At 39.8% G+C, this 22,271-nt stretch overlaps 1 protein-coding gene across 5 annotated transcripts in view; it reads right to left on the minus strand.

Annotated features, from left to right (window-relative positions):
- Nucleotides 1–22,271, minus strand: part of LOC117954186 (cadherin-2) — a 145,867-nt gene that overhangs the window by 57,455 nt on the left and 66,141 nt on the right. For all 5 annotated transcript variants that reach the window (XM_034887762.1, XM_034887759.1, XM_034887761.1 and 2 more), the window contains 3 exons: nt 16,020–16,314; nt 7,164–7,283; nt 868–1,035 (listed from right to left, as the gene is read on the minus strand). In XM_034887762.1, coding sequence (XP_034743653.1) covers nt 868–1,035; nt 7,164–7,283; nt 16,020–16,314 — 583 coding nt within the window. The remainder of the gene's footprint in view (nt 1–867; nt 1,036–7,163; nt 7,284–16,019; nt 16,315–22,271) is intronic.

The raw sequence follows: 22,271 nt of genomic DNA on the forward strand, positions 1-22,271 counted from the left end.
TTACAACATCTTCATGGCGACCAGTGGCCATTCTGTAAATGACTCATTTGGTTCAAATCTTGTTTACATTAATGCAATTGCATAGTAGACTCATGCAGCTACATAGCTAGATCTTCTCCGTCTTTCCTCTGCTTTCCGCACTATATAACTTCATGTTAACAAACAGTTAAATTAAGTTAAATGCTATCAAAGAGTTATTTAGAAAAGCCAATTAGGTTGGCCTAAATTGTGGTGCTGTCAGAATATTTTCTAATATGTATAAGTGCAGCAGGAGTTGAAAATAGTAGCATTCAGAATCATTGCAGAGGCGAGTGAAAACCATGAGTGAATGTTTGATGAGGCACTTTGCAGCCCTGCATGAGTCTCCTCTGCCTGACTGATGCTGTGAAAATCCTGAATAGATCTGCAGGTCAGAAAGGTCTGAGGAGTCTTCTGCTTTCTGGTGCAAAACAGACACTGTGTTTATGCTGTTATGCAGCCTAGTGTTTATTTTCTCACAGCGTTTTCCACATAATGAGTCTTAGAAAGTTAATACAAAGTCATTAAAAGTGATTTCTGTTGCTATACAGTGACTGACAGCTAACTTGATACTGTGAGTGAGGTGAAGCCACACTTATCTGGTACTCCAAGCTGCGGAAAAAACAATGACGTATTCACATCCAGCAACTCCAGCATGGTGAGTGTATGTATGTCTGATTGGGGCTGGGTGGGAGGTAAAACATACTATTACAGTACACAAGTGTGCGTACAGAAAATGCAGCCTGTCAAGATGCAGTAGTTGTTTCTATTATCGCGTGCTGCATGTCTATTCCTGGTTTTAAGCATTCATGCCCTGTGGGTGTCTGTATGAGCCGCTGAGTAACTCACTCTGAGTGAAGCGTGGAGGGTTGTCGTTGACGTCAGTGAGCTTGACAGTGACGGTGGTGGTCCCAGATAAACCGCCCAGGTGGCCCCCCATGTCCTTGGCTTGAAGCAAAACCAGGTACTGGTCCTGGGTCTCCCTGTCCATGTCGGGTACAGCTGTACGCAGAATACCTAGGGAACAAACGCACACAAACATTAGCATCAAGGGTGGCCTTCTATATGTCAATATTTATAACTCACTGATTGCCAGGCACTGAACCTTCTGGCTTTCAAATTACATCCTCTGGCTCGTGCTCAGTTTTGGACTGAAAGCTGCACATTGGGAGTCTTATTCAGCTCTACTCACTATTTTAACTACAGATGTTTCATACCAATGAACAATATCTGATACATAAATGAGAATAAATAATAATCCTCACAGTGTTGTTTTTTTCCCCGACAGTCGCGGCAGTAGACGGCAGGTGCAGCTAATCCAGTTAATACGGCAATAGCTTTACTTAATTGACCCAATCAAATCGATTGTTTATCGTGCATAGACAGTTCGCTAAAGAGAAGAACAGCACAAGAGAGAAGTGAGAGAGATGACAGCATGGAGTAACTCCCTGCTGCTTTCTGTTGACTGTCTAAGACAGTTTCCCCTGGTCTAAATACCTCCCAGACCTGCCAAAAAAAAACTATACATGTGCATGAGATAAAGAGGATTTTTTTTATATACTGTATATTTTACTTAGAAGATTCTGTCTTCTTTTTTTGTACTTTTTTTAAACCCCAGTGGGGAAATTCCTTGTTTTTCACTTCTGTTACTTAAGTTCATTGTGCTAAGACAAATTGGTAAAGATAGATCTACAAGTTTAATGTAGGAGCATGTCAAATTGACAATAAATAAATATATATTGTAGGTGAAATTATATGGACAAGTAGAGTATGCTGCTGATTTTATTTCATAGAGGGGCAGGCTATAGGACGCAATTTACACATTATAAAATTCTGACTTTTGCTGGGAGGAAATTTTAGTAACTGGACCTCTTCTTTGAATTTAACTGAATGCCCCTGCTCTACAGTAGAATGGTATCACATCTCTTGTATCATGATAGCTTATCTCTTCACCTCATCATCTGTAGGTATAACTTCATAATAGGCCTAGAGCTGTAACTAATTACCATTATAATGGTTATTAAATCATTAAGACTATTAATACTTGTGGATCAGTCACATGTCATTTGTAATAATTACCTTTGGTCCAGCATGTCTTGCTTTCTGTCTCAATACAGCTCCTTAATTTATTGGCAAAGTAATGCACAACTTCTTTACAATTCTACACTTGATGGATTATTGTAAAGCAATGTAAAAAGCCTTTACTGATGACTTGTTAACACGTGTAACTGAAAACCTGATGGCTGATTGTACCTTGACAAACTTCTGACCTTTTTCAGAGGCAACTGGATTAACTGTGTTCCAATACAGCAAGATAGATTTTCCTCACCCAAAAACAAGTGTATAGGTCGATTATGCCAGCACGGCTTGATGACCCACAATTAGATTTCTTTTTAAGCGGTGACCTCTCGTGGCTGTAGAAATTATTGCGAGAGCATACTCGGAAGTGAGGTGATGACAGTAAAGGTTGGGGTGGTGGGTGGGTCGAACAAACACAGATCTTTCCCTCAGGATACCAGGGTTCTTTGTCCAACGTGAAACCAAAAGCCAGCTGTCATTTTGAACCTAACCGAGACGCAATGACGTTTATAACGTCATGTTATGTCACATCCTCATTTTAGTAGTTTTACGTCACTAATTTTAAACATATGTCTGATGTTTTACTGATCCTAGCTATTTTTGTTGCCTAAACCTAGTTTCTGTAGTTCCATGTTACAACATTTACTGCACATTTAAAACTTCAGTGACCATCACATGATTATGGAAACGGTCGTCTTTGGAAATCGACTGTAAAACGGCAAAATCCAGCAGTCGTGAACTAGACACCCAATGACATTGTGGACGGAGAATCTTAATAGACACTGTGACCTTTTATTAATGACTTATTAACATTTATAACTGCAGATCTGATTGCTTATTATGAACTGAGAAAGTCATGCCCCTTCATCAAAGGCTTCATCAAGACAGCAGTTATACATGTTTGTAAGTCATTAATAAAAGGTCATGGGTTTAATTGCTTTTCAATAAGCCATTTAGCCTTCAGTTGTGAGTTAATAAGTTGTTACATCATAGAGGTTGGTCCAGATGCGCTGCAGCTCTTCTCTAAATGGTCTGGTTGATAATGAAAGAGACAAAGACAGAGTAAGTTAAGCGGCAGCCAGATGGATTTCCTTACAACTGGGCAACCCAAAAGTTGTTCTTATGGCTAATTAGTTATAAAGCTGGGCCAGTAAATTAGGTTGATCTATTAGCTGATAATGCTTTATTGACATATCAGCATCAAGAAAGTGTATTGGAGAAATCCCAGAGATATATTTGAAGGAATTTTCCCACTGACTCAACCAACATATGAATGGAGTTTACCTCAATACATATCTTGGTTCCATTTCTTTAAAAAAAAAAACTTTCATTTTAGAATTATTTTTTTTTAAGATATTTTTGGGGGCTTCTCATGGCCTTCAATCAACAGGATAGCTTGAAGACAGGAAAGGGAACAGAGAGGAGGGACGACATGCAGCAAATGGGCAGGGGTCGGATTCAATCCCGGGCCGCTGCCAAGGCCTCAGCCTATATGGGGCTCTACTCTACTGGTTGAGCTAGAGCTCGCCACATTTTAGAATACTGTATTAGCCACAGTTTCCATTGGGCTATAATTACTGATTTATAAAGCAGTAATAAATCATTTAGTATCTAACTACAAACACTTTAATAAAGTGTGCCTTATTTGAAAGTGGTGCTCACTTATATTAGGTACTGTAGCATACTCATCATCATTGTATTAGTAGGACTATAATGTATGTACTTAGTTCATGTAAACAATGTTGTCAGCAGCTCCTCGATCATTATCAATGGTAAAGTCCAGTTGTTGCTGTGTAAAAACCCATAGCTTCAGGTATAGGTATTGAAAGCTTTCAGTTTAATTGACAGATGTCATTCTTCTCAGACTTCATGGGCTTTTAAAGCCCTTTCAAAACCTACTGAACAAAGCACATGTCATCAGGCAAAAGACATGACTGCTTTTCCTGACAATCTGACAGATTTTGGACTTTTTAGAGACACAATTTCCATTTGATAGCAACAATGTATTACTTAATGTTCCATTAAAGGCACACAGCAATACACACACAAACAAAGATATGTGAGGAAGCTCATATGGGAAAGATAAATCACCCTATACCAACAGCCAGACGTGCTGACGGAGCGTAAAATCTTGTTCTGTATCTCACACTCTTTAACAGCACAACAAGACCCATCACTTACACACATTCGACATCGATCACCTCCTCTGTGTAAATGACCTCATTTTGCTACATATGATTGGATGTTGCATATCAAGTGCTGGCTGCTCTCGCCCAACATCAGCCACAACACCGGCCTGGATGACTTGGCAGCTCAAGGTGAAGAGACAGGCTGTTTTGAATTCTAACAAACCAGCAGGTATATGTCTAGGTTTCTGAGCGGAATTCATAAACAAACAAACTGAATTTATGAGCAAATGTGCTCACCTCTGAGTACTGTGTACGGATTTGAAAAAGACCTTTGGTGATGCAGCCAACGGGGAACGGTGTGATTGAGAAAAGGAGATAGAGAGCGGAGAGAAGAGAGAAAAAAGCGGACACGTTCTGAATACTAAGGCTCGTCTAATAGCATAGTGTCACAGCTAATACACACACTGGGTGGGTTTTTAAGTTTATATTCCATAATAAACAATTCAAAAAGTGCTGCAGCTCTCTTCACTTGTTGCAGAGGTCCTCAAGTGTCAAAGCAATCAATTACTAAACATTGACATTCAATGAGCAAAACACAAGTAGAGGCCACCTGTGACCCCTGTGGGCATAATAAACGCTCACATGCAGACACATACTCCCACATGCACAAAAAAAACATCTTCAGCAGCCTCACCGTGAGCTATACGCAAAGTGTTTATATGTGCGCTGTCAATCAAAGCAGCATCTAAAGTATCAGACAGTTAGAGCTCAATTTCTGAGTCAACGCAGCTATGATTTCCCACCCAAGGCATAATTCTGAAAAAAGTAATCATGATGCAATTAAAAAAATAATTCAAGCACCCTCCACTGAACAAAAACCTTAATGCCCTTGGGTGACATGGAAGACATGAAGGCATATCAAAATCACACACAGAAGACAAGTCCTGTGTGCCCCCTGTAATCTGTCCTGTGTAATAGTTCACAAACCTCTCCTGAAATCTCTCTTTGGACATGTCTTTTTGTTTTTGCTTCACTCAGAAATAATAACATTAGGTTGTGTTTTGTGTTCAGGCCCTGGCAACATGAATCCATTTCTGCCAACTCATAGTGGAGCGAACCGGGGAGGGGGGACACTGGTAGAGGGGGAGATTTGTGTGTGTGTTTGTGCGCGCATTTGAGAGCTGGGTGTTTAAGGCAAAAGGGTAAAGTTGAAATGGAAAAGATGGATGATTTAGTGTGACAAGAAAGAAAAAAAACGGATGCACAAGGTGGAAAAGCTTTAGTTTGAATTTGAGTGCGGATACCCGACCGGATCCCTTGGGACCTGACGACACCCGATGGGCCGGGCCACGCTTGGACAGATATTTTTTGGGATTCTTGACGGGCTCGGTCACATCAGTGTGTGTGTGGAAAGTGGGCAGAAGACGGATAGAGAAAAAGGAAGCAGAAGCGTTGATGCAACCGGAGCAGAGTTGGTTGAATAAGTTAAAGTTTTGTAGGCTACACAGTATGAGCAGTGTCCGAAATAAACCTCACTGAAAGCCTAGTTCATTCATTTGCACACCAGAAACGGGATTTGAACCCAGACGTTATTCACATGTCGTCAGCCCCGGAGGTAACGAACCTCTTGTCTGACCACCACAGTCAGAACGAAGCAATCAGGAAAGGTTAACACGTTGACCATTTAAATTAGTGCTGTCAATTAAACACGTTATTAATGGCGTAATTAAGGTAAACTAATTTTAATGCCTTCAAATGTTCTATCGCAAAATTAATGTTCCTTTTGGCCTAGCACACTTTGTAGTTGTTTTTTTTTACACATGCTGTTTCAACAACTAGTAACGTTAGAAAAACTACAACACCATACCGGTTCTTGCTAGACCGGGAACAAAAAACAAAAGGCACACCGTACACACTTGTTTGGGCTTGTGAGTCGGCCAAAGAGTAGTAACGTTTTGAGTGGATGGCGAGCGCAAGACGACAAAATGGATGCCAACAAGACCCTGAATGGAAAGTTGTTGTTTTTTTAAGTGGCCAGATGGTTCCATTGACAAGACCAAAGTAATCTGTGTGTTTTGTTGTTGGGAACTGAGCTATTATTGCAGCACGTACAGTCTGAATTCTCCCCCCCCCCCCCCCCCCCCCCCCCCGTCAAAGTATTTTTTCCCCCATTTTATTGATGGACAGTGTTACATTGTGTAAGAGATTGTTTGCTCCAAGTGAGAATGTTACGTGTGAAATTGAACACTACAGTCGGCCATATGCCAACGTAGTGCAAACATTTGAACATTTGCACAAAGCAAGCCAATCCACTTTTCAATGTTGATAAGAGCATTAAAATGAGAAAAAAACTAATGTGACAAAAAGAAATTAAGAGACATTTACAATAGATAAAAATGTGCGATAAATTGTGAGTTAACTATGACATTAATGCGATTTATCGCAATTAAATATTTTAATCGTTTGAGAGCACTACTTTAAATTAAAAAGCTTATTAATGTGTGCATGTTGCTCCGTGTGCGCTGATGCAATATTGTATCAGATGAGATTGAGAAGAAAAAATGAGACTTTAACTGTGTCGGGCTCGGGCGTAAATATCTTAATGCCTGTCAGACTAGGGTCGGGTTCGGACTCAAAAATGCGGCCAGATCAGCACTCCAGTTTGAGTGTGTGTGTGCGTGTGTGCGTGTGTGTGTGTGTGTGTGTGTGTGTGTGTGTGTGTGTGAGTGTGAGTGTGTGTGTTTGTTCGAGGCTCAGGCCGGAATTTACTTGTTTGCTCCTACAGTATGTGTGCACTTCAACATCTAGAGTATATTCGTTTTTCTACAGGGTGTGTGTATTTGCTTCCTGACATCTGCGCGCATTTTACATTTCTCCGCCCACGTGTGCTATGTAGGGAGCACACACACACACTAAAAGATATATAAACACACTCACCTGTCTGGGGATCAACAGAGAAATACTGTTGGCCCTGCACCAGTGTGTACACAAGCTTGGCGCTGTTCCCATAAGTCGGGTCATCAGCATCTGTCGCTGTCACCTGGATTATAGACGTGCCTGCAGGGAGGAGAGACGGGGGGGAGGCAATGAAGTAGGAAAAGGAAAGAAAGGAGAGAAAGGACGCAAGAAGGAAAAGGAGGGGAGAGAAGGGAGGAGGAAAGGAAATAAGAAAAAAGGAGACAGAGTCAAAACAAAGCAGAGCCGGAGCTAAGTGGACAGACTGCATTTTTAGAGCATAAGAAACCTTTTTATCAAGACAACCTCCACTCTCTTCTCTCACTCCTTCTTTTTCAATCTCTTTCCGAAGGCAGTGTGACAAATACTTTATTCGGCCCCCCTGCACGCACCCTCTCCCTCTTTTAACCCCCCTCCCTCCCTCCCCCGAGTCCCTCTGACTCACTTCATTTCTCTTCATCTCCGTCTCCAATTCCCTTTAACTCTCTCTCAATCGGACAGTCTGTCTCTCAAACAGCCTTTGACTCCCTTAAATCGTCTTGCTACGGCTCATGGAGTGTCAATTTGGCAGGGACATTTTGGAAATTGTGAGCAAAAATATTGATATATACTAAATACAGTAAACACATTTCATATGTAGTGTATTCATTTATGTCTATATGTACACGGGGGGGAGGTGCGGGGAGACAAATTCGACCAGTTGGACGCGAGCCAGATAAGACAGGAGGAAGAAGGGGATTTGTGGGAACAGCTGCTACTTTATTTCTGATCAAAACCATAACAGTATCACACCGGGGTAGATAGTGGAATGTGTAGGGAAAGCGGGGATCATCTGGTTGATGATCCACTACAGGCAGTTATCAGACGGGTTATTGTATTGACAGATGGCAGATGTAACATCGGCAAAGATTGCACCAGAGAGCGTTCGATAAAGGTGAGCGAGAGATTGTAATCTTTCGGTCTATTTTATCGGCAGTAATTTTACTTTTGAAAGTACATTTGCTAGTAAATCATGTGCACTTACACTTGAGTAAGATGTTGAATGTAGGACTTTCATGTAATAGAGTATTCTTCTAGTTGTAAAACAGATCTGAGTATTTCTTCCACCTGTTACTCATAGTTTCTGTTGGTTACTGTAAAAAAACAGTTCAGTAATCGTCCAAACTCCTTCATTTGCAGGTGAAACCAACGCAAGTATCATGCTGTTCATGAACCTCAAACCTTGATTTGTTGTTTATTAATGTACATTTGTTTTTACGTGTGTTTTTAGATGTTTGGTGATTATTTCATTCTCCATGTCTTGCCAGATGGAAAAAAACTATTACAGCAGTATCTGCACTTTCTGTTTTTATTTCAAAGCACCCCCTTACCAAATCAGATAATGTAGACGCAGTAGGGGCATACGCACATAGGTAGACAGAAATGTTTCTTTTGACCGGAGTAAAAACTAATCAGACTTAGGGATCAAACAGATTGGCTCTGAGGTCGATGCAACAAGTGCAAATCTGAAGTAAACCTATTGGTATGCAGCCTGCCAGCCGTTGCGGCCAGTGACACTCCACAAGGACCAAATATTCACACTGCCACGCTTCCATCTGGAACGCATGTTCTTAACATAAGAACACTCCCTAGTTTGTGTATACAAATTTATGGTCATCTCTGTAATATTTGTTTATATGTCTAATATTTGTGCTTTTAAATGTCAGTCATTTTCCCAGAATGCAGATACACATCTGGCCACATGTTTATACCCAGTTGAGTGAAAACAACACAAAACACTTTGCAGACACAAATTTGAAGCGGGGAACTGGCTCAGTTCCAGCGCACCTTGCGTCAGTGTCTCATTGGTGTAGATGAGACACCCACTCCCCCGTCTCTCTCTCTCCCCCCACCCGCGCCCTTAAATGTCTCATGTACGTAATGAGTCTTTGATAGGATGCTCACAGCGGCGCTATCTCCCCAGTCACACGTGCTACAAAGCACCTTGGTAAATATTGAATCGTCAAGTAAATATTGAATCCATGATTGACTGAACAACTCAATCTGAAGACTGAGCTGCTATGAAGAGCAGATGCTGATAGGATTACTAAATAGTGCTCGTCTTCATCGCCCTCTCTCCATGAGCATGCTGCTGGCAGGGTCATTATTCTAATGTGAATTATAAAATTCCATGCGGGAGCGGCCTTGATGTTTAGAAACGACCTATAAGCAGCCGATGTCGAGTACCTCAGGCCACATTTGCTGAACTTTTCAAACTAACCAGTTTAGGGGTGAATTATTTAAAATAATACCCTCTTTTCTGGCAAATTCAAAAGTTTTCCAGAAAGCAATTTCCCATGTTTTTAAAAGGGAAGGGTGCTCCTCATAGTAGAACCCATTTTCAAGAAGTAGAGTGGAGTTTAAATGGAGATTAGAGTACTTTTTGTACAAACAAACTGTTTCCTACAGGCACTCTGCAGTCATGCTTTGAATTACAATCTCAGACAGTTATTGTCACTCCAACATCTCACTGCAATGGGCAAAAAAGTCCACCACGTCTTGGCATTTTTTTTCTCATTCCAAATCCAAGTCTTCTGTCATGGTCTTTCTTCAGCCACAGAAATATAATCAAGTCACTGTGGCTATGACATGCACTGTGTCACAGCTTTTTCAGTAAAAAAAATGAAATGAAAATGATTTCTTTTAAAGTGGATCATTTTGTAATCCTCTACAATTTCTTATTAAATTGGAAAAAGGGTAATTTCTCTTATTTGTACCCTTGATTCTCTGCTTTCAAAGAATGAGTCCAATCTGTTCACATGAATTTTATTGATAAACTGTATTAGGGTTGTTGGAGTGTAACTATTATCTCATACACAGACACTGCTATACATCAATGCCAACAGGAAACAGGGCAGTGTTTAAACAGGAATTTCCAAACAGTACCGTTTTATTTAGTTTAGATTTTCATGTAGTACAACTGAAGTATCGAGGATCCACTTTTGATGTATTTTAAGGTGTTTGCACCAGAAATCCACTTTTCTTATTTTACCATGACTGTCATGGTGACTGACTTTTTTCATTTGAAGGAAACCACCAATTCTGCAACAGTAAGCATTTCAGACTGTATAACCTCACAAACTAAGAGTTCTCTTTTACTGAAATTGGCTGTGAGCACAAACATAAATGTACACAAACATAGCAGTAGGTGTGACCAACTCATTCTTGGTTGTTTGTGTAACGAGGCTAGAAATGTATGGATACATGATTGGTAGGCAAAATAGATTATTCAGAGTGGAGTCAGGGTAGGTTTTAGTTTTGGCCAATCACAACGCTAGCTCCTTATCCCATTTAAAAGCAGCTGGCGGTTTCGTAATGAGCCGAGAGGAAACTTTAAATCCCAGAACAGCAACGCGGTAAACACGACTCGACTATGAATAGACAGCAGAATCCCTAATAGGCTGATTATGTCTTCTTTTTATGTAGTACAACACAAGCTGTTTCCATGTGTACTTTTTATGCTCAAATGATTAAATATATTGTATTCAGTAAGTTGAAACTGTGTACTTTACATTTACATGCACACAATCAAGCTACAACTGCAAAATAAAAACAATAATCTGTTTAAGTAATTTACATGATTACATAACCTAGGAGCTCCCCATATAATAATATTAATGAAAACTCAAACTGTTTGGCCTGTGTATAATTACAAGCGCCATATCTCTTAAATTAGAGCGCGCAAATGGAATGTATGCACTGTATCATTCCTGCTGCTGTGTGATGTCTACAGGTATTTAATCAACAAAAGCGAAAATACCTTACACATCCTACAAAAGGCTGTGGTGACGGTATTATTAAAAAATCCAATCCATCCTTTAATCCAACCCATTACAGAATCTGCCTGCATTGCATTTAAAGTGTATTCCAATTTGCATTTGATTTCGGGGTTTCTGGAAAGGGTCTGTGCATGCAATGCCAACTCCAGCCATGAAATTTTCTCTGTCTGGTCTGAGCAGGCGGAAACTGAGATGCAATTTCATGCCAAAAGAGTAATAAAATTGAACAGCACCGCCTGACCTGCCTGCTCCCAACAAAAAGTGCATTTAAAACTTCTTCAAAAAGATATGTACTTTATGGTGTAAGATGTATAACTTACATGTGCTTTCAATATATATATATATATATATATATATATATATATACACACACACACACACATACACACAATTACTGTACATATATACATACATATATACATACATATGCATATACTGTACATATATACATACATACATACAGATATATACATATATTTATAAATATACAGTATATATCAAAAACATATAGTGTATCTATATCAAACTCTTATGCAAAACATGTTTGAGACTGGAGACTGTAAACAGGAGGTAAAGCATATGGCCTAGATATAAAGAAACAATGGCAGTTTAAATGTTCTTCAATTTGCACCGTTTTTACCTAAGAAATTATATCTAGGTGTTGCAATCTAAAAAAGGGCTATGTCCTATGTGCTACATGGACAAAGCTGTGTTGAAACTATACAGAGGGAAGAATATGTTCCTTTCATCCCTTTTGCACATGACAGCCAGTTTAACAGATTTCTTTCATTAGTAAATGTTTGCACAGTTATTTTCAGACTGCCTTCGACTTTGCAAAAGTCTTCCAGCCTAAAGGGAAACATGGAAAAGATCAAACAGGCCTCTTATTAACATATCATACGGACACGCGTCGCTGAGTTCTTCATTCATTAGACCTACAGCAGGTTAATCTCTGCGTTTACTTAATTATATTTCAGTATATTAGGTGCCATAATTTGGCAATTGCTCAAGGCATATCATGTTGCTTGTTTTTCGAATACAGTATCAGTTTGGCTCAATAAAATAAAAAATAAAAGACTACGGTATGAAACTGAACTGAACTGTACTGAATACAGACAAGTCAAAATGTCATCTTATTTCCTTTTACAGATGAATTCTCACCTTGTGTGATTAACTTCACCTTGACTATAAACCATAGTGCTATTGATGAAAATCTGTACGTGCTGGTAATAATTCATGTGAAAATAGGATGATTAATTGCGAATAGTAGCCTAACACTTTATAAAAGTATGCATGAGTGATATTATTCTATTTATGATTGTTTGAAGCAATAAAGCCCCTAAAAACTCCAAATGGTAACACTTTATAATAAGGGTACATGAATGATTATGAATTCACGCATTACTTTATGTATGAAGACGCATTAATTTATTCATATATTAATTCATTAGCTATCAATAATATAAAAGGATTAATAGTATCTAATGCATGACTTAATGCAGGAACAATATGTAAATGAATGCCTTAATTGATGCATTCATTATCATATTGTTTCTGCATTAAGACATGGGATACATGAGGTACTATTAATCCTTGTACATTACTGATTTGTCATTACGTAGTTCATCTAATCTTAAGTATTTTTCTATAACTTTGAATATTCATGACTAAATGAGTAACACCCAAAATGAAGAAATACCCTAATGCATTTTTTAATTAACAGACAAAAACTCATCCTAATTTGCAGGACATTGTGGGTGAGGTTTGATCACATTTGACAACCAAGCAACTCCAAGTTTTATTTGCCCTGGTATATCAGCGACGTTTCATTTACGGGATTGTTCAGGTGCCGCCGGAATTTCTGCCAGATGTCCCTCATTTTGACCAAATGTCTGTTACCGTCCACTTTCTTTGAGGTGGCATTTTCAACTCCGGTAGATTTATGAGAATTATGGTTAACTGCTCCTCAGATCTCTGCAGAGTAAATCCAGGCAGCTAGCTAGACTATCTGTCAAATCTGAGTTTTCTGTTGCCCGACTAAAACAACCTTTTAATGTACACAGGGTCCAAGCAAAGCTTGTTCCTTCCAGACGCTATTTTGCAGCGGCACCATAGCTCCGTCTGGCGCTTAGTTTTTCTCCCATCCTGGAATGCTGTGTGGACTAGCCAGACCCTCCTCCTCCGCGTTGTGGAGGAAGGTCTGGCAATTGGAAACTAGCTCAGGCAAATACATCTGGTCCATCTCCAGCTCAGACAGATTTCCAGCCTGTCAAACCCTGGTGGGGGCCAATCACCAACCATTTTTCTTATATGGGGCAGTTTTTAAAGATTATTTTTTGTGTATTTTAGGCCGTTATTTGACAGGGCAGCTGAAGACATGAAAGGGGAGAGAGAGGGGGAACATGCAGCAAAGGGCCACAGGTTGGAGTCGAACCCGGGACCGCTGCATCGAGGAGTAAACCTCTATATGTGGGCGCACGCTCTAGCAACTGAGCTATGCAGGCACCCATGGGAAAGGTTATAGACAATGACTGACAATCCAAATTCATGAATTCTTTTTATCAGCTGCAGAAAGCTCTGCAAAGTTGTTTTGATATCAGAGGCAGTATTCAGACTCCATCTATAGATAAATAAATAAACTCTCCCTCACAACTTCATATTCTGAAAACAATCCATCTCTTTAACCTATTGAATGGTATTTAACCTGCTAATGTGCAGCAGGTTTTCCCACAACACAATACCCATTTCATGAATCATTTTGATGAAGGCTAAAACGGCTGTATAGAAAACGGTAAGACCGTGTGTATGAAATCCTAGCAGGCAGTTCTTTGTTGTTTAACGGCTGCTGTTGTCAAAACCTCACATGGAAGAAATCTACATTGACATGTTTGTTGTATTTCAAATACTAGTTAATGACACACTGAAGTGCTTTGGTAACACTTTACTTTTCTCAATAAAAATTAACACTTGACACTCACATGACACAGGGGTGACGCATAAAACTCTAACCTTAACCCTAACAATAACCGTAACTGAAAGACACTTAATAAAAAAGCGTTATGTCATAACCATTTATGACTTCTTTAGAATGTTTTGTAACATGTTCATGACAGTGTCATGTCATTGTTATGTGGAAAATATCAAGTAAAGTGTAACCACTTCTTTTTATAATAAGTGTTTATATTACAGTTCATCTAAGAAGTTTTAAATGTTTAAATTAATGATTTAATTTAGCAGACAATAACTGATTGATATTTTGTATTTTTCAAAATATCACATTCTTCTCATTGAAAGGAAGTTTTTGAACTGGCTATAGAGACAACCCTTTTCAAAGCTGTTGAATAAAATACCTTCAGACAATTCGGCCCTCTGAGATAAAAATAATAAAATATGCTGTCTAGCTGTGGTCAGACGGGACATCCATCATTTTGGAGCTTGACAGCAGCTGGACTGGCTGGTACTTTATTGTGATTAAACAGCAAACCAATAAAATGCAACAGCCGTAGTTTATACAGAATGTGACTTCAATAACCCGCTCAATCAAGGTAAGTTCTTATCCCAGCCAAAAGATTATTTTTTATCGCTTTTGCTCTCATTACTGAATCACAGCGGAGAAAAGACATAACAGATGAGATAAAGAAGTGTATGCGAAATGTAACAAAGATTTCAGGCAAAATTGTAATCCTTTAGCCAAATGAGCAAACAAAAAACCTCTCCAAATCCAGGACTGTAATTATGTTACCTCATGTTCAGCTTTGCACAAATGTTACCTGGTCAAACTATAATAGCAGTACCTCCATGTTGTCTTCTGGTTGAAAGATTAGGCATAATCTTCTTTCTATCATGAAAAATGTCACTCTTCACTGCTGTCTGGATGGAAGATGGCGTTGCGATAGCAATTTGTTCATGTACTGAGCCAGTCAGATCACAGCAGAAAGTTCAGATGATCATATTAGGGGAAGCTTTGAGCAGCTATCCTTCTAGATGCAACTATTTTATGTACAAGAAATGATTTTTGGTGGGTACAAGGACACAGGTATTCAAAGTGAAAATAAGACATATAATGTATAAAATATACACATTACTACATAAAGTATACATTATGTGTATACTTTTTTTAATCATGAAATTGAATTTCATCATTCTAATTTTCAAATGAAGTTTGTTGAAATGAAGGATGCTTTTTTTTTATAATGTCACTTTTCATGATAGCATCACCAGTGTTTACCTCCTCATTTTTCAGTTGTTCATACTAGACTTCACTAACAATCCCAGAGTGAGTTTCACCGCTCACTAAAGAGCAAACTGTCAGGAGAATTAAATGAATGAACGAGGGAGTGATTTCAGATTTCAGCCACAGAGCTAACACTGTTGCAGCTATCACTTGCTCCTTTACTGCTTGGTAATAGATCCAAGTTCACAGACCAACCATGCTAGTTTGCTGGCTATTTATGTTGCATGTATAGCGTTAAATTAGCAATGTATTAGCGTGAACTTAAAAAAAAGAAGAAGAAAAAAAAAAGAGGTTATTTATGACTGTGTTCACTGTGTTCAATTGTAGAAACAGCTTCAGTTGATTGATTCAGAATTCATTTACCATTGTTGCCCAAGGCAAAATTAGCTAGCTGGCTATATTTTTGTTAACATTTGGTAAGCCTGCTAAGGGGCTGGGGGCACATGTTGATTGGCTGAAAGGTGAGGGCGGGGCGGGCACTGGTGACTACTGTGAATAAAGTGTCATCAGGGAAAAAAGTGACATTGGGAAAAAATATCATACAATAAAAAATGACTAAGGATATCAAATAAATCACATAATAAGAAGCTTAGTTTTCACAATAATGAATTGAGTTTTAAATGTAAAGTTCGATTTATTAAATTATTCAACAATGTATTGGGTCATTTATATAGTCTACTTTATTTATTCATATGATTAATTATTGCATGTGGTATTTGTTATTTAACATTGGAAACTATATGCTCCATACACTTCTCCCCCCACTGCCCAGCCTACTTCCAGTACCTATATTGGCCATCTCAGGCACGGTGGCGATGTAGGGGCCTTCGTCAAAGATAGGTGGGTTGTCGTTGATGTCCTGCACCCGAATTATAAACTGTGAGGAGGGCTCCAGGGCACGGTCTGTCTGCCTGTCGGTGGCCGTGGCGATGAGACGATACTCATCCTTCTCCTCACGGTCCAGTGGCTTGGTGACGTGGATGTTACCAGTCTTCTCGTCTATCACAAAGACTGAGCCCGCTCCCTCGCCTCGCAAGACATACTTAGTGCGTCCATCATTCCTGTCCATGTCAGTGTGGAGCTGGGTGGTAAAGGAAAGAAAGAGGGGTCATGATTACGAACAAAAGAGAGATAAAATAAAAGACGCAATGAGGAAAAAATATAAAGGGAGAAATATAAAGTGAGAAAATGTGAAAGGAAATCAAAGGAAAGACAAGGACAAAAAGGGTGGGACAGGAAGACAAGAGTAAACACCAGTTAAAAATTAAGTTGTTTTTTCAAGACAGGCAATGAAGACAAAACAAGCAGATTATCCTCTACATGCCTCCAGGATATAATAAATTTAAGCAGGGGCAAACAAAAGAAATATGCACAATACCTCCCTCCTAGCCACACACACGCACGTGCACGCACACGCACACACAAACACACACACACGTTTCTGCCATCATACTGTCTCTTCTTTCCATTTCTGCAGTATGAGCAGATATGAACCAGTATCTTCTTGATCTCCAATGATATCCAGAACACATACTCTTCTGCTCACTCTTAAAGCCTCTATTCACTTCGCAGCAGCTGTGGACGGCAATAGCTTACTAGTCTGCGCACATGCAATGCCTTTGCTATTTAATGAAAGCACCTAATCAAAGGAATAATAAACAGTAGGCCCATCAATTATTCCCTAACTAATAGGTGTGTATGAGGGAGAGAGGGGTGGATGGGAGTGGGACATGCTGTTATCGATCACAGCCTTGTGTTGAGCTTTATTGGATCAGCGCCTGGCAGGATGGCAGAGCAGCGAAGCGACCAGCGGCCTCTCATGCAGGGAGAGGTAATATCAGGGAAGGCTCCACACTGGCCTCTGTCCGCGATGAGAGAAACACGCCAGCGAGACGTGGCCAGCACATCAAGATTCAATCTCATTACCCCACACCTACGTGGATCGAATAGCAACTGTGACCAAAAAATTGTGCTAAAAAAAGTGATAAATTAGGCGCCACTCGCAAGAAAGTGTGACAGTGTGACTTTAGAAGGAGGGAAGAGCGGAGAGACGGCTTGGAAGGGTGTGGGTGGGTTCGCTTAGAAAGGCATTGTTGCATGGCAACAGCTAAGCACATTTACTAAATGAAATGAGAATGGATACTGTGAATCGGAATGTTCATTTAATTTGAGGATCACCAGTTTTTGAAGAGGAAAATAGCATGAATGCACCAGCTTCCCAGGGGGCAAACGATAAATACGGATGTTGACAAGGTTGTTGCTAACTAAGACACCAATCAAAAGTTCACACTGTTTGAAAGTTGAAAGCAAATATTTGGCACAAAGTCAAAAGTTAAACAACACTAAACCTTCAAAAGATCCCTTTATTTAAATGATAAGGTAAATTGGAAATTTTAAAAGCACTCTAGCCAACATAGAAGTGTGTGTGAAAGCAGAATGCACTTAGGAAACTATTCTCATGCATGCACCCTATAATGTAACGGGGGGGGGGGGGGGGGGGGGGGGGGGGGGGGGGTATATTGCTGGTATTTAGCCTGTGAATGATTTAAAGAAAAACAAACAGAGTGCTTTGTCCCCTTTCCCAGAATAGATAAGCAGTGGAGACAGACCATACTACATCCGTTGAGATGTGCCAATGTGAGACTAGCTATTTTTGACTAACTTGTCATGCTAGCTCGGTTTGTGAAGTTAGCCCAAGGAACTTTTGTGACAATATGTTAAAGTGATACTTGTACTTGGCCTGAAACCTGGAAATATCCAAACTCTCACCAGTGTTTGCTTTAAAATGAGCTATGAAAACTTTGCAGTTCGCTGTGGCCAGCTTGGATTGTTGGTGCTTTTAGCATTATCAAAAATAGAGACAAGAAACATAATTTAAAAAAATTCACAGAAACATCTTACAGTAAACTTCTCCTGCAAAACCAAGTCTCCACAGCCAATCCATTAACTACGCTGTATGTTACAAATAAAGTATTTACATAATTAGTAGTATTTATATAACTATTTATTTAGCTACATTATGTCAATCCCTCAATCTCTACCTAGCTCATAAGCAGGTGTGTGTGGGTTCACTGGTCAGAGTAGTTTGTCCATTGGTCAAATGAGAGGAGGAGAGAGAGGGGGAACAACATGCAGCAAAGGGCCGCGTTGAGGAGTAAACCTCTATATATGGCAGCTAAAGCTGGGCAATATATCTATATTATATCAATATTGTGATATGAGACCAGATGTCCTCTTAGATTTTGGATATCGTAATATCATAATATGGCATAAGTGGTTCCTAGTTTTTAAGGCTGCATTACAGTAAATTTATGTCATTTTCTGAACTAACCAGTTGTAACTGTTCTATTATTTGCCTTTAACAACTTGGACATTATATCCACATCAATGATGATTATTTATCAAAAATGTCATTGTGTAAATGTTTTGTGAAAGCACCAATAGTCAACACTACAATATTGTTGCAATATCGATATCAAGGTGTTTTGTCAATACTGTTGTGATATTTATTTTTCTCCATATTGCCCGGCCCTAGCGCCCGCTCAACCAACTGAGCTTCTCTTGATTTTTTTATACTATCTTTCTTCCAGTGTGAAGACTCTCCAAAGACAGATTTTGAGTGGTGAATCACATGAATATGTCATTACATAAGTTTTCCCAATAGACAATAGCAGCATCTCTGTTTATTTTAGTTGGGTTTTTTTGCCCATTCTAATGCCCACCAGTTCAAGAACTCTTTGTCATTAGAGTGCAGTGTGACTTGTCGTAGCTGGAAAAGCACAGGTGTTACTAATAACATTAACCATGGCTATGTTCTATTAAAGTGCCCCAGCAAGCCATGACAGTGTGACAATGAGCCAAAATAAGAGGACCCTGAAATTGAAGCAACTAAATGGAATTCAGACGTCATTAACTGTTTTATTTACAACTGTGCTTTTCCAAATGTGGCCTGTTAAAATGTATTTATTGTATTTATTATTTATTTTAGGATATATAAATTAACAAATGATTTTGTAGGAGTAGGGCACAGTGGAGAAAGACCACTATAACGCCACATGTCTCCGTGATATTGTTTTTTTTTTTAACTTTGGTTCTGTAGTAGATTTCTTAGCCATATAACCTTCTTTATATTGACTTTAATTTACAAACACCAGTCCTCGTGCAGTCCTGCAAACATTCAAAGAAACTGGTGTGTACCTCAATTTTACTATATTTCCAGGAAATATAAGGAAATAATGTACAATCAGAGCAACATGAGAACAACAGACTTTACCTGACATTGACAAATCTACATGCACACATCCAACATTGGGCCAATAGCTATTATATCTTCAACCTGCAGGTACGCTATTACCTGGCATACCATCATAATTATGTTGACCTTAGTCTTGCTTTGCCACGGACCTTCCCTCCACAGCACTGCGGAGGAGGGTTTGGCTAGTCCACACAGCATTCCAAGATGGGAGAAAAACGTGCTCTGGTTTATTATGGTTCATTTCTTTAAATCAATCACTATCATCATGGGTGATAGTGATTGATTGATTCAGCAACCTAAGTGCCAGACGGAGCTACAGTGCTTCAGCAAAATAGCCTCTGGAAAAACTTGTTTTGGTGGAACAAGTGTACGCTCAAAAGTTGTTTTAGTTCTGCAACAGATAACTCAGATTGGACAGATAGTCTAGCTAGCTGTCTGGATTTACCCTGCAAATATCAACATCGGAGAAGCAGTTAACCATAGTCCTCATAAATTTCCCAGAGTTTAAAATCCCAACACAAACACAATGGAAGGTAACTGATTACATCCGGCTGAAAAGAATGAAATCCGGCAACATTTTGATGGTAACGTAGCCATCCCGGAAGTGGGGCGTCTTGGATAAAGACTGGTAGCCTGCTTCTTTTGTTTATTTTTGGGCATTTTTAGGCTTTGATTTTCACAGGACAGATCAAGACATGAAAGTGGAGCGAGAGGGGGAATGACATGCAGCCAAGGGACGCAGGTCCCTCTTTATACTGTATGTGCGCCTGCTCTACCAAACAATATAGTTCCGTGGCATAAACTGAGATCCGACCAGTGGTTGGGCCTACCACCTATGGAGGTTTCCAGGTTTGTTACTATATAAAAATGTATATTGTTACAGACAGGGTGACATTAGTTCACTGAAAAGTATTTTTTAACCTACAATGAGTTTAGACTTGCTCTCATCCTCCATTTTCTGTGGGGTCCAACTGGGGCCAATTGGCCAAAACACACGGCTGGTCAGGACCACCACGGGAGCATGGTTCCTCACTCTTCTTAACGAAGAGCCATTAACCATCAAAGTCTTAACGGCCCTGCAGCTTAACGAGGGGACTTAACGAGCTTCTTAATGAAGCCCCGGACATCATTACCACAGTGAGCGGTGGCAGCACTGATTGAAAGTACTGCTCAGAGTCATTCTGGAGCAGGAGAGCCCAGCCAAAGGAAATCAAATCCATTTAAGGCTGACCTCTCACCCTTATCTGTTCCTTCTAGATTAATAGGAAAGTAAAATGAGGAAAACCCACTTAACTAGATAAAATGGCTATAGAAATGTTATGGCTACAAAGGTGGCACAGCTTTGGAATATCTTTCAGCAACCTGTCTGTGTGCAAGAATACCCAAACAATATTATAACAAATGGATATCACCATATTTCACATCCGCTTAACTTGAATAATATGACATCTCATAACTCCTGCGTTTCATATCCCCCTGATATACAATCAAATATATCAAGGGCCAAACAATATGAAGACACTGGCCACAAAAGCCAAATTTACTGATGTGTCACCTCTGCTTGGAGAGCGATTTCAGCCTGATAAGCTGCCATTTCCATTTTCTCTGGCGCTAGTTGTGTGTGCAACACCCAGCCTCCCAGACTCCTAAATCTCTTCAATTACTTATATTATCATAAGGTAATATGCTTATACTCATATACTCAATTTCACATTTTTGCAATAACCATAAATCAAGAAGCGAGGGGGAAATGTACTCTCTGCCAACCCCTAAATCATTTAAATAACTAATACCCCATATACACAATTTCACATTTCTGCTGCACAATAAATCATAAAAACACCAGGAAAATGTGTTTTTTCCCACAGCCTTGCATTAGCCTAATGAATGTGGATGCTTTCCCCCCCACAAATCCAGCGTGTGTGTGTGTGTGTGTGTGTGTGGTCAATGTGCTTGTGTGAGGTTAATAGGGAGGTAACATTATAGTAGCAGGAAAAATTATAAACTATGGAAAATCATCTGGCAGCTCATGTGAAACGCCAACAGGCGTACAGTGGCACCGCTGAGCCCTGGGATTGGCAGCAAGGTTCAATTCCCTGAACACATCAGGGAGAGTTTGCAAGGGCACACAGGCAGGTGTAAGAATATCCCCCAATCTCCTCAGCAAGGAGTTGGGAAAGCTATTCATCTTCTGTGTGGCGACTTCAAAAGGACCGCAGGCCTAAAGGACAACCGTGAGCCCCCCCAGACAGTCAAATTCCACAAGAAGCCTGTGTGGTGGTAACACCGGGGGCTTGGACTGAGCCAGCTCTTTCATATGAGCCAGAGAGTGTCAAGCAGGGTAGAGGGGAGAGGGTCAGCCAATCGATTTGGAGCAGGCCCGGCAATTCAGAGAGATGTCTTAAGAAACAGGCCGATCAGGGAAAACAGCAGCAAAATTAATTTGGGACAAGGCCCATATGAGTTCAGAGAGCTTGTTTGAAATAAAACTGTGCCTTGTGGCTGGAATATCTAGCACTGAAATGTCATTAGTTTTGCTTGAGGGTATTTGTAAGTGTTTGTGTGCGCTTTTGTGTATGTGTGTCTTATACTATACGTGACTATTTTAACAACAGTCTTACCAGATGAGTGTGTGCGCGGTGACCACAGTAGCTTTAAAGAAAGAGGTGTTACAACTCCAAGTCTCCTACTGCTCTGGCTGAACCTTCACTTGGCACATCCTGTGTGTGTGTGTGTGTGTGTGTGTGTGTGTGTGTGTGTGTGTGTGTGTGTGTGTGTGTGTG

Source organism: Etheostoma cragini, chromosome 12 (genome assembly GCF_013103735.1).
Source record: "Etheostoma cragini isolate CJK2018 chromosome 12, CSU_Ecrag_1.0, whole genome shotgun sequence".
In the NCBI taxonomy this organism is placed as follows: Eukaryota; Metazoa; Chordata; class Actinopteri; order Perciformes; family Percidae; genus Etheostoma; species Etheostoma cragini.